The 13893-nt window shown below is 39.9% G+C and overlaps 1 protein-coding gene across 1 annotated transcript in view; it reads left to right on the top strand.

Moving 5' to 3' along the window:
• Window positions 1–13893, top strand: part of Aass (aminoadipate-semialdehyde synthase) — a 53426-nt gene that overhangs the window by 15666 nt on the left and 23867 nt on the right. Inside the window, exons 5-11 of the mRNA XM_052173302.1 lie at window positions 571–638; window positions 743–889; window positions 2060–2138; window positions 2256–2383; window positions 7094–7242; window positions 9636–9758; window positions 10111–10222. Of these exons, the coding sequence (XP_052029262.1) occupies window positions 571–638; window positions 743–889; window positions 2060–2138; window positions 2256–2383; window positions 7094–7242; window positions 9636–9758; window positions 10111–10222 (806 nt within the window). The remainder of the gene's footprint in view (window positions 1–570; window positions 639–742; window positions 890–2059; window positions 2139–2255; window positions 2384–7093; window positions 7243–9635; window positions 9759–10110; window positions 10223–13893) is intronic.

The following is a 13893-nucleotide window of genomic DNA, read 5'->3' as shown; positions in this document are numbered from 1 at the left end:
TTATAGTGAAGTCATCTGTTAGTTATCCTTAATATGAAAGAGCACAATTGCACCACTGGAATGCATTGCTGGACCAGTCATTGTTATAGTTTGTAGGCTTTATAGCTAGGTCGGACTCTTGATTGCTTTTCTCCCTTGGAATCTTGTATGGCACCTTCCCAGTCTTTCAGTGCTAGTCCTTGGGGGAGAGCCTTTCAGGTCAGTTCCATCTTGTTTCCTTCAAGTCATGTATCTGAAGTATATGGTATGTTCAGCAACACAGTATTACCTTCAAGTTCTGAGATGCAAGCAAGGGGATTTTCTTCTATCAGGGCTAATATGAGAAAAACAGGTGAGGACCTAGGTGGGAGAGGGATTTGCTAGAAAGTAGAGAGTATGGACAGGATGTCCTGAGGTCCCTTATGAATCTGAGATAATTATGCCTCTGTCTCTTTAGGGCCCTAAGCAGGCTTAAAATGGACAAAGAGGGAAAAAATGTATCATTTCTTCTGGTAAATGCCTGTGAACAGAGTTTATTTTGTGCATTGTTATTCAACTCCACATAATGATCTTTTTACTGTTCTGTGACAGGAATGATTAATATTTTACATGGAATGGGCTTAAGGCTCCTTGCTTTGGGACATCATACGCCGTTTATGGTGAGAGATTATTTATTTATTTCTTGGAAACATCGTGCTTTCGGGATAGAAAGCTAGCTGTTTGAGCTAGTGGACTGACGTGAACTGTGTGTGCTTGCTTTTAGCATCTTGGCATGGCTCACAACTACAGGAACAGCAGTCAGGCCGTGCAGGCTGTCCGTGACGCTGGCTACGAAATCTCTCTGGGGTTAATGCCAAAGTCAATAGGGCCCTTAACGTTTGTATTCACGGGGACTGGCAATGTATCCAAGGTAACTCCACTGGTCCTCTCTGGCAAGCAATCTGAAATACAGAACATGCCATGGGCATTTCAAATAGAATGAATGGCCATACACTCTGGGCTGTATTTTTAAATAATTTTATTTAATTTTACTTTATGTGCATTGGTATGAGGGTGACCGGTCTCCTGGAGCTGGAGTTACAGACAGTTGTGAATTGCCATGTGGGTGCTGAGAATTGAACCTGGATCCTTTGGATGAGCAGCCAGTGTTCTTAATCATTGTCCTATCTCTCCAGCCCCTGGGGTATTTTTGTTATATGTTATTCTTGTAGCACAGAACAGTAACAGTTCAAGGATTTTCATTGCTGTTAATTGATTCCATCTATTAGAGCAGCAGTTCTCAATGCGAGGGTCCTGACCTCTTTATGAGATCCACCAACCTTTTCACAGGGGTAGGAAAACACAGATATTTACATTACAATTCATAACCATAGCAGAATTGCAATTATAAAGTAGACATAAAAATAATTTTATGGTTTTGGTCACCACAATATGAGGAACCATTTTAAAGGGTTGAGAAGCACTGTACTAGAATTTTAAGTGTCCCTTAACCCTTCCATCTTCCCTTCCTCCCTCCTTCCTTCTCTTCTCCCTTCCTTTGATAACTCCTAGCTAATGATATAAAGTACTATTCTTTAGGTGATAGGTTGTACCTTAGAGTCTTGCTAGTAACTAAGGAAGATTTAAGACTGGAATTAAAGTTTCCTTGCAGAGTGCTGTTGAGGCTGCATCTGTAATTGCTCTAGAGAAACTTGTACTTGAAAAATAAGTAGTTTGTGAAACATCTGAAGTACAGATGTTTCACAAACAGAATGTCTCTGTTAGTGTTAAGTTATAAAGCATGCATATGATCTTTGCGTTCTATGGTAGACCAATTCTCCCTCTTAAAATGATCTCTATAGCAAAATCAAAGAGTAAATAGAAATATATTACACCCACATTTCTAAACATTGCTATTCTGAAGAACCATTCTAATATAACCGAAACCAAAGCTGGCTGGTGGGATCTGTACTTCTTTCTGTGCTATGATCCTGACTACAAGGCAGGGCAAGGGGAACTGCATAATTGTGAGTCCTTGCAGGAAATTGTGTTGGCACCGTCCCTATTGAGGTTTGATTCTTTTACTTTTGCACATTTACAGGGAGCCCAGGCAGTCTTTAATGAGCTACCTTGTGAGTATGTGGAGCCCCATGAATTAAAAGAAGTTTCAAAAACTGGAGGTAAGGGGTGAAGGGAAGACCTTATCTCTCACTGTTTTAAAAAGTCTTTGTGTTGGTATTTTATTACCATAAGTCGTTACCATTTGTCACTTTACTAATTTCTTCTTTACTTGTAAGACCTGAGGAAAGTGTATGGGACGGTGTTAAGTCGCCATCATCATCTTGTCAGGAAAACAGATGGTGTGTACGATCCTGTAGAATACGAGAAATATCCTGAGCGCTACACAAGTCGTTTTAATACAGATGTGAGTATCTAGTTGTTTTTTGATTAGGTTGCTGTGTCACACCACACTTAAGCCATTTTCTGAGAGGGAAATTGGGAAAATGTACCCTGATTCCTTGATTCTTGAGGTCATTGGGTAGACTGACTGTGTGTCCCTTGATTCTTGCTGGGTTTGAGGTGGTCTTTGCTTAGTGACTGTGCTGGCTTCTGTTGGGGATGTTCCTTGTTTCATGGTCTCTCTATTAAAGGATGTATGTGCTCATTAATTCTAAACCAGCTCCTGGAGGGCCTTGGTTTTGTGTTAGCCTGTCCTCGTTAGCACTGTTGACAAAATGTACTTTATCTGAGGCTTCCTTTTAATGTACATGTGTCCTAACCTTTAAAAAAATTTTTTATGGTTGTTTTCAATTTTGAAAAGAACTAGTGTTTCTCATATCCCAACAAGTTCTTTACCACTGAGCAATATCCCTAAAAGTTAACCGTTTTTTTTTTTTTTAATGCCCTGAAAACCATAACCACAATCTCACCTAGCATCTCAGTTAGCTTTAAAATAAAAGACTATGGCATGGGAAAGAAAAGAGGTTATTTTTAGCTGACCATTTTGGAAGCCGGAAGAACAAAGCTTAGTTCAGGCTTTTTCATGGGTTCCCATTGGCACAACACATCATGGCGGGAGGGCATGTGAATATCTCTCTCTCTCCCTCCCTCCCTCCCTCTCCCTCTCCTCTCTCTCTCTCCCTCTCCTCTCTCTCTCTCCCTCTCCTCTCTCTCTCTCTTTCTCTCTCTCTCTCTCTCTCTCTCTCTCTCTCTCTTTCTCTCTCTCTCTCTCTCTCTGTGTGTGTGTGTGTGTATGTGTGTGTGTATGTGTATGTAATCTCTCTCCCTCTTCTAATTAAACCATGTGGATTCATCATGGATGTTCTACTCCCTCTAATCTAATTTAATCACTTTCCAAAGATTCTGCCTCTTAGGCACATTCAGTTTCTAATCTCTTAATACCATGCACACAAGACTCTACTGGTTAATTTTTTTCATAAGTTCAAGGGACAAGTATATTTCAACCATAGTATTCTGTCTTGAGCCCAATAAAACTTATTTCCTCACATTTAACATATGTGCATTTCATCGCCAATAGTTCCAATGTCTTAACTCATCACTTAATTCAAATTTCAGAGTCTCACTTAGAACCCAAGATGAATATCTTTGGCTGTAAAGGCATTTAAAATAAAGACCCAGCTGGATATTTCTAAAATACAGCAGTATGTTAGCCTCCTGGTATACATTCCATTCCAAAAGGCAGGAACAGACAGTAAGAAAGAAGTCACTGAACCAAGGCATAACCAGAACCCATTCAGACAGACTTCAACTCTTAAAGCTCCAAGACAAACATCTGGTGCACAGTGTGCACCTTCACCCTGGCTTGGGAAGCTTTACCTCTGTGGATCATGTGGCTGTTGTCATAGGCTAGACACAGGAGTCTGAAGCCTTCTTGCCTAGGATGCTCATGCTGCTGGATGTTTCTTCACGAAGGTGCTGTGTATTTCTGGTTGCCTTGCCTTTCTGGAGTCCCTTCTGTGTCTCCATTCCCATGGCTCCACCGTGCACACTCATTTAGAGTACACCGTAGACATCAACTCTAGGAAACATTTGCCTGGCTCCTCAGACTCTCATTTGAAATGTTCTACTTCAGACATTTTTCATTTTTTCCTCTTCCCTTTTCTTTCTTCCTTTCCTTTCTTTCCCTTCTTTCTCCCTCCCATCCCAAGTCATTGCTTTCTCCTTTCCTTCTTTTCTTTTCTTTTTTCTTTTCTTTTCTTTCTTCTTTCTTTCTTCTTTCTTTTTTCTTTCTCTTCCTTCCTTTCTTTCTCTCTTTTTCTTTCCTTTTCTTTCTTTTTTCTCCTCATCCTTCTATTATTTGTTTTTTGTTTTCATTTTTCACTTCCTTGTTTGTTTGTTTGAGACAGGCCCCTTCTCTGTGGCTTAGGTTTCTTCACAATTCACTTGCATTCCACACTGTCCTCAAACCCTCGAATCTTCTGTCTCTCTTCTGAGTTCTGGCAGCATAGGCACAAGCCACACCTATGCCTGGTTACAGACTCCTTATAACTTTGTTTATGGTATCTGGGATGGAAGCTTGGGCTTTGTGTATGACAGGCAAGTATTTGTCCCGAATGACACCCCAACTTATTTGGGGCTGTTCTTCTAGCCTGTTCTTCCATGTTCAACTTCTGTTGACCAAGCAGTTCCAAAGTGTCTCAATATTCTCCAACATAGTAAAAGTAACGATTCCTTCTCTCAGTATCAATTACTGTGTTTAATTAGTCAGTGTTGCATGTTTATGACAAAACGCTCAAATCAACTATATAAAAAGAAAAGATTTATTGAAGCACACAGTTTTGGAAAAGATTAAAGTCAAAGATCAGGCATTCATGCTGATTTTGCATGTGCTAAGGGTTGGTGATAGCAGTGGTAAGGATCAGCGGTTTGGAGGAAGCATCTCAGAGCAGAAGAGAGAAGAGAGGTGGAGGAGAGACTTGCATTCTAATATCCCCTTAAAGGCATATCCCAGTGATTTGAAGACTTTGCAGCAGGGTCTACCCTTTGAAGGTTTTACGTCATTTAAGTAGTGCCAAGGCTGGGTCTTTGTGGTTATTCAACATCCCAACCATAGCAGCCAGGGATCTCCAAATGCTTGTGACTGACTGCAGGATGAGTGGAGAAATGGTCCAGCTATATAAGCACCAGGCTATCCTCTTTGCCCAAAATAAGACTTAAAAACCAATCCTTCTGGTGGACAAATGGGGGTTTTTATTTTCTAAGAAACACAATTAGGCATGTAACAGCTGTTCTCAAAATAAGCCAATAAACTAAAAAGCAAATACTAACTCAAAGTGCATACACGTTATGAAAAGAAATGCTTTAAATAATTTTAGGTGTGTTTTTTCAATGTAACACTTGTAGGTACTGGTATGAAATTTAGCTACTTTAGCATGGAAAGTATGCTACATAGAAAGAAAGCTCTTCCTCCACTGTAAGAGTGCCTTGAGATGCTTAAGGAACAAAAACATATGAAAACAATTTAAGTTGAAAACAGATTGAAATCTAGTACATTTCATCGCTTCCTCTTGGTTTCCCATATGCTGTTTAGTCCTCCCGTTCCCTCCTCCCAACCCCGCCCAAGGACTGTGCGTTGATCCTTCTCAAATGAATGGCCTCTTCCACCACCACACTCTCTATAGATATGCCTAAGTAAATAGATAATAAATAAATAAATAAATAAATAAATAAATAAATACAGCCTGCTCAATCTGTTCAGTGTTACTTGTATGTACATGATTTTTGGGCTAACCATTCCACTAGACAAAGAACTATAGGCAATAAGGAATAGTGAGAACAGGAGATAGTATTTGTAATGATGAGCCCCATAATTGATTCTCTGCCCCTAATTTTATCTTGAACCTTAAGTATTAGTGATTAGATCAGATGCGTACCAGAACCGATGGTGAGGCACTTGCCACACGCGCATGTACATGTATGTATGTAGGCAGGTCCCCGGAGAGGTTATCTGATGAATCTTCAAGTGTTCTTTTGAAGATCCTTGTTCCCATCTGGCAGATAAGAGCAACAGAGTTCAGAGAATTGAGTATGATTAGAGTTATGTTCCCTGGTATTTGAACTGGAAATTGAGTTCTGGGTCACTTGATTCTTTGTTATTTTTTCCTAACTGTGCAATATATTGGAGAATAAAATCTTTTTTTTAAATTAGTGATATTTTCCCTCAAACCAATAATATTTTTTTTATTTATTTTCTATATTCTTTGTTTACATTCTAAAAGCCTTCCCCTTTCCCAGTCCCCCCTCCCATATGTCCCATAAGTCCTCTTCTCTCCATCCATTCTCCTGTCTTTCCCCTTCCCTTTTCTCTGTCCTGATACTCCCCTACAATGCTGGATCAAGCCTTTCCAGGATTAGGGCCCTCTTCTTCCTTCTTCATGGGAATCATTTGATATGTTAATTGCATCTTCAGTATTCAGAGCTTCAGGACTAATTAATATTCACTTATCAATGATTGCATTCCATGTGTATTCTTTTGTGATTGCGTTACCTCGCTTAGGATGATATTTCCCAGTTCCATCCATTTGCCTAAAAAAATTCATGAATTTATTGTTTTTAATTGCTGAATAGTACTCCATTGTGTATATATACCACATTTTCTGTATCCATTCCTCCAATGAGGGATATCTGGGTTCTTTCCAGCTTCTAGCTATTATAAATAAGGCTGCTGTGAACATAGTGGAACATGTGTCCTTATTGCATGCTGGGGAATCCTCTGGGTATATGGCCAGGAGAGATATAGCAGGGTCCTCCGGAAGTGTCATATCCAGTTTTCTTAGGAACTGCCAGACTGATTTCCATAGTGGTTGTACCATCTTACAATCCCACCAGCAGTGAAGGAGTGTTCCTCATTCTCTACATCCTCGCCTGGAGAATAAAATCTTAATGTATATATTATATTTACATCCTACCATGGAGTAATTCTACAGTGATAGGTGGGTGACTATTATCCTTTCTTCAGAAGAGGGCAGGTGGCCTGGGCAACAAACTGTTCTGTAGATGTAACCCTGATGACTTACGTGGGCCTTTACCCCTAACTCTGATACAGTGTTCGCTCAGTACTCGGTATCAACACAAGTGACATCCTCTTTTGTTGAGCATGGAACTTGCTTTACAGATTGCGCCCTATACAACTTGTTTAATTAATGGGATCTACTGGGAGCAAAACACCCCTCGCCTGCTAACACGTCAGGATGCTCAGAGTCTCCTGGCCCCAGTGAAGTCCTCCGTTGTTCCTGTTGAAGGATGTCCTGAATTACCACACAAGTAAGGACTCGAACATCATCAAAAAATGAAGGTGCTGTTGTTGTTTGTTTGTTTGTTTTGTTTTGTTTTGATGTTGTAGCTGCAGCACCATTATTAGGGATCAAAGACCACAATTTTTCCGTATGCCAAAGAGCTCAGTTGTTAGTGATGGTCTGCCTTGGCTTCTCAGAATCAGTTTGCAGTAACCCATCCCCTTTTGAGACTGACTTCTGACTTGTCTCTGGTTCCAAAGCCCTCTTCTCTTCAGAAACATCTTCACCATTAATCTCCTTCCTCTATAGTTTACTACATTCTTTTTGAAAAAAACTCACACTATATTTTCGTGTGTTTATGATAGTTCTTTTTCCTATTGGAATTTATTCTCCTGAAAGATAGGGTCTTGACCTTAGTCAAGACCTTTTGGTCTTGACCTTAATAAATGCTTGGTATAAAATAGACATTTAAGAGGTTCTTAAATATTGAGTGAGTCGATTAATAAATAGTTGTTAAACATCTTATGTAGCAGGGGTTCTTCTAAGCTAAAACTCAGAGAGGCACAGTAGGACTGTTTGCTGCTCTGAAGCAAATGTCAACGGACCAGGAGGAACAGCAAGCAGTGTAACAGGAGATTAGATTTGTAAGCACACTGCTAGCACAACACAAGGGTTGGGTCCTTTGATGAGCTCGAAGCTGATTATCAAAACACTGCAGTGAGTGGAAAGCAAATTTTATTGTAGCAAGTAAGGAGAGCACTTGGGATAATCCTCAAAGAAGCTTCTCCCTCAGCAAAGAGAGGAGGGGCTTTTGTCTGGGGAAACTCCTCTCTATTTACATAAGAATCGCTGATCCTGGGATGTTTGAGTGGACACACTGATGGATGAGCTCAGCCCAAAGTATGGTTTCTTTACACATCACATATTCAGAAAATGAGGGATGGGAAACCTTCTTAGCAGAGAGGTCGCTATTTCAACAACAAACTTCATTTTACTTCAAAAGTATGGGTTAAAATGTATTACTAATTTCGTCCTTGCAAGTTTCATTGAAGGGGCTGTTAGAAACAAAAACAAGTGGGAAGGTCTGTTAATAGTGGGGGTTTTTGTTGGTTTGTTTTAAGATAAAGCAGTCCTGCTCCAAGCTTAGTAATTGTTCTAAAAGTGTCCAATAAATGACTAACTCTGGGCTCAGCAAAACCTTTCAAAAAAGGAGCAGGGGGTGTGTGTGGGTGGAGGTTTTGGGGAGATTGGGAGGTGGGAGGTGGGTGATAGGAGAATAAGCATTTCAATGCAGAACTGCTACTTGATAAGTAGAGAACTATTAACTAGCTCTTGCATACAACCCTATGTAGGCATGTAGAGACTGTCGACAGGACAGGACAATTATGACTCTTTTCTTTTCAAAAGACTATGACTGCTATTCATAATTCTAGGGATTTCCATAAAAAGACATGGAGAGTTATGTAGTAAAGTCAACTCTTCTTGCCTATGGAGAATGGTTTCTAAGCCCCAGAAGAGAGCAGTATCTACAGATATCCAAGTTCCTCATATACTGTATACTTAACATCATGTCTGTATGGCTTCGGATGCCTAAGAAATCACTACAGTTAGTTGAGCCTGTTGGTGTTGAGTGTATTCACTGCTGAATTCACAGGTACATGTGAGTAAGACGGAGCATTACAAGTGTAACCTCTTTCTGGGATAGAGGACCTTCAAGGCCAGACTGGGCAACTTGGTGACAACCTGACTCAAAATAAAAAGGAAAAAAAAAGATAAGGATAGAGAGCTTAAATTTCTAGGTTTAGTGCTCAACAATGGGGATAAAAAGAAACAAAAGAATATGTTAAATTGTATACATGTATGAAAAAGTTAAAATAAAGCTTATGTATAGATACATGCTAATAAAATTCGTACTCAATAGTACTGTGCAAATGGTTATGCTGTACTGTTTGGGTAATGATAATGAGAAGGAACATATTGTGTGTATGCTGACTATAGATGCAACATTTTCCTCAAGTGCTTTCAGGTCTCAGTTGAATCTAAGGATGTGGAGGTGTGACATAGAAGGGCAGCTGTACTATCTACAACACTTAATTACAGATGATGAACCAGGCTACCTTATTCTGTCTGATATCAAATTTTTCTGGAGGGAAGGGATTTCTCCCACCCCTTTTCTTTCTGATTCCTTTCCTTCCTTTTTTCTTCCTTCATGATTCTCATGGACACTAAAGAGTCCTCTGTCTGAAATCAACACCATGTCCCAAAGATGGAACTGTAGAGCGAAGATTCCAAGTGCCTGGGAACTATATGGCACACACAATGCAATTTGTTTCAAGCCCACTTTATTTTTCTTCATTGTTAACCCTCCACAAGGCCTGAGAATTCCATTCTCTTTCATCTGAGTGTTGATATTATTTTCAGACTTGTGGCAATATGTGACATTTCAGCCGACACAGGAGGGTCCATAGATTTTATGACCGAGTGTACTACCATAGAACGGCCCTTTTGCATGTATGACGCAGACCAGCATATTATTCATGACAGGTGAGTTTGCCAAGTTGATGCTTCTTTACCTTAATGTACTAGTTTGAATCACTCAAAGTTTATTAAGGTGTGAAAGCTTGGAGGTATACCCTCAAACACAGTTAAAAATTAGTGAAAAAAATTTACATTAAAATTTGAATGCTCAAAGAAGTATATACTATAGTTAAATGGGAGATGGGTTGCCAAGTGAAAAAAGAAGTTTTGTTTGAAAAGCAGTCTTATTTATAGTGATATGCTCTTTTTTTCTCAAGACTACAGATATATTAATAACGATACAAATGTTGTCATAGAGTCTGGGAAAAATTTCAAGTCCTATTTTGTGCATTTGAATAAAGGATGTTGTTTCTCTTAGTGTTGAAGGCTCTGGGATTCTGATGTGTTCCATTGACAATTTGCCAGCTCAGCTTCCAATTGAGGCTACAGAATACTTTGGAGACATGCTTTACCCGTATGTTGAAGAGATGGTAAGGGGACTGACCGGTAGGCTCACAGCCATTCTGTGACTTTAAGTAGCACTATTAAGAGAACTTATCAATGTTCTGGTCTTCTGGATCTAGAAATCTGTTGTAAAATGAAATACCAGCCCTTCCCCAAATGTACTTTTATTCTATATAACTTGTTACTTGTCTTTTGGGGACTATATCTCTGACTTCATGCTCACAATCAATTACATTTATCTCATTATATACATTTTGTTAAGGGTGTTTATGACATGGGAGGTGGGTAGGTAAAATTACTTATCATCAATTCCCTTGCTACCTAGATCAATTAATTATATCGGGTGTATTTTTACTGTGATACAATTAATAGATCAGAACAATTGGAAATATTCAAAATATCACTGGATGTGAGTCACTAGTGTTGTGTATAGTGATGGCTTAGGCTGAGTTGGTGTTTCTCCTGTGACTGACTTCTGAAATGCTGTGTAATCTAGATTATGTCCTGTTTACCAAAGAAACTCTTTCTTCAATCAGTGTTTATCTTGGGTTCAGGCTTACCATGTGTTATGTTTTTGTTGCTAACAGCGGTCAGCCTCTGGCAGAGATTCCAAACTTAAGACCAGCAGCTCTTGTTTGTGCCTTGGTTCTCTATTTCTCTCTGACTGCGAAATGGGACCTTAGCGACCAGTGGGAGAATGATGAGAACTTCTGCTCTGAGGTTGTCTTCTCTGAGTAACCAAAGGGTTAATGAGGAGACATGAGAGGATGCGCATAGTAAAAAATACTGTGGAGACCTATTCTGTTTGTTTGATGTGTTTGCATGTGTATGTGTGTATGCAGCAGTATGCTTACTCTGTGATGCACCTGTGGAGGCCAGAGGACAACTTGAGGGAGATAGTTCTTCCTTCTGTCATGTGCCAAAGCAGGCTGAGTCTGCCGTGTGTCCAGAGTTGGCTCTGAGGGAAGTGGTGGCATTAGGAGAGAACCAATGGCAAATGAGAGTGGGCATCAGCCAGATTTGTGACTCAGAGTATCACTCAGATTCCCATCTGTAAAATTTGCTGGTTATAGTATACGACCTTAATGTTTTTCCTAAGTTTTAACATTCTAACGATGTAAATGTCTCAGTGTCTACATGTGCATCTGGTGGTGGTGGGGGTGGAAGGAATAATTAATGTCCCAGCTCTATTTTATAGTCACTTTCCTTTCATTGTTTCTCTGCTGACTAGATTTATTTTTAAAACAATATTTATTATCATTATTATTAATTGAATGTATGTATGTATGTATGTATGTATGTATGTATGTATGTATGTATATATGTGTGAGAGTATAGGAGCTTTCAGAATTCAGAAGAATGGGTCTATAAATGTCATAGTCTGTTTGTACACTTTTTAACTTCAGAGTAGTAATTATTTGTTTTTTGGTAGTTTTCCTTTTTCCTGCTGAGATTCGCCATAATTTCATCACTATCACCACCACCACCACCATCATCAATTTATTTTATTGTTTTTTTTTTATTATTTAACTTTTTTGTTGATTCTTTGTAAATGTCACTTCATGCAACCCAATCCCATGCACGTCCCTACCCCTTCATACCTGCCTTCTTCGCTTGCAATGTCCCTCACTGTGGAAGATCTAACTGTGGAAGCATAGAGTGTTATAGTGTGGCCCATGGTGCACTTCTTCTCCACACTTATCTGCTTGCAGATGTTCACTGCAGTGAGTCATTGGTCTGACTTGAGGCTTCCGGCTTCTACTACACTATCAATACTAGTTTTTTTGAGATAGAGTTTCTCTGTATAGCCCAGGCTGTCCTGGAACTTGCTCTGTAGACCAGGCTGACCTCAACCTCAGAGATCTACCTGACTCTGCCTCCCAAATGCCAGGATTTAAGGTGTGTGCCACCACAGCCCAGCTCCCTGCTTTTCTTGTTATAAATGCATTTTTCCTTATCACATGGAACACAGTTTTAAAAGCCATTTTGTGACCTTTATGTTAGTTTCTCTTATCTGCAGGGGACACATACTGGGACTCCCCAGTTAATGTCTGAAACTATACATTGTATTAGAGCCTACACATATATCTCTTCTATACATGCATACTTATGACAAAGTTTAATAGAAAAATGTGGTCCGGTAAGAGATTGATAATAACAACTAATTATGAAATGCAGCAAGGATAATAATATCTTGCCAGGCGGTGGTGGCGCATGCCTGTAATCCCAGCACTTGGGAGGCAGAGGCAGGAGGATTTCTGAGTTCGAGGCCAGCCTGGTCTACAAAGTGAGTTCCAGGACAGCCAGGGCTACACAGAGAAACCCTGTCTCAAAAAAACCAAATCCAAAAAACCAAAAAAAAAAAAAAAATTTATAAAATTTAGGTCAATGTGGTCTCTCAGTCTCAAAACACCTTGTGCGTTGCATACCTTTCTTGTTCTTGGTCACTTAATAACCACGTCTGTGTGATAAAGCGAGGAGAAAGTTGCATGGCCCGGGGACTTAGCATTAAGCTACAGAAAGAACACCACAGCCGATGAGATCTGAGATTGTTTCCAATGTTGCCTGTGTGTGTGTAGCATGTACAGTACGGATGGGCTGTCAAATGAGACGCAGCAGGGAAACCCAATTATATCTGCTACTCAGATGATATACACGTAAAATTATTAATAGTTGGTTTCAGGAACTTCTATTGATTGCTTGCAAACTGTAATCGACTGGGTAGCCAAAACCATAGGAGGCAAACCCTTGGAAAAGGGGACGCTGCGGTATCTTCTCCTCTGAACACTCTAGGCAAATCTGAGGTTGAAGTTTGTGGACTGTTTCCACCTTTGAGAATAGATCTCGTAGGGCAAGTGTTCTGGATGCTGTGAATGTTATATTGTGGGGATTCTGAAAAAGTGGTGATTTTTTTTAATGTCAAGTTTAGACTCCATTTGTTTAGACTCAAATTAAAAATTACATCTCATCCATGGAGCCAGCAAGCTTAAATAAAATGAGGGTCTTTTATCTGTACTTGAATGTGTACTGAGCCCTGGCCTTCACTGCTCAGTGTAGGTCACGAGACAGAAGAGACTTACATAAAAGTTGACCTCCCTTTCCCTGAATCTACCATTTTTTAACCCCTAACACTCTGGAGTCTGGAGGCTCTGGGCCTGGTTCATTTCCAGCATCCCTTTACCTCTTCAATTGTCCTGATTAATCTTATTTATCAATTTGATCAGCCTAGAGTCACCCGACAGGAACCAGTGTTTTGAGGAATCGTACCCATCAATCTCATTTGTGGATGCTGTAGGAGGCTGTCTTGATCATCACTTGATGTATAAGGGACCCAAAGTGGTCAGCATCAATGCTTGGGCAGGTGGTCCTGGGCTGTGTTTAAAAGCTAGTGTAGCCTGAGCAGGAAAGACAGCAAATGGCAATCCTCCATGATTTCTTCAAGTTCTTGGCCAGACTTCCTTACGTGATGGACCATATCTGGTAAGGCAAAATAAGCTCTTTCTTCCAGTAAGTTTCTTTGGTCAATATGGTTAATGACACAGTCAGAATGAAATCAGCATATCACCCAAGGCTCATCACCAAAGCCATACCAAACCTGGGATACTTGGCTATTCCTGTAGATACTCCTCCGTTCTGATGCTTCCCTCCAAACCTGTTTCTAAACCCTTCATGAAGTTGTTTATTGTCTGAACTTTTT

This window comes from Apodemus sylvaticus, chromosome 2 (genome assembly GCF_947179515.1).
Source record: "Apodemus sylvaticus chromosome 2, mApoSyl1.1, whole genome shotgun sequence".
In the NCBI taxonomy this organism is placed as follows: domain Eukaryota; kingdom Metazoa; phylum Chordata; class Mammalia; order Rodentia; family Muridae; genus Apodemus; species Apodemus sylvaticus.
The sequence above is the reverse complement of the archived record's forward strand: the minus strand, read 5'-3'. Positions and strand labels throughout refer to the sequence as shown.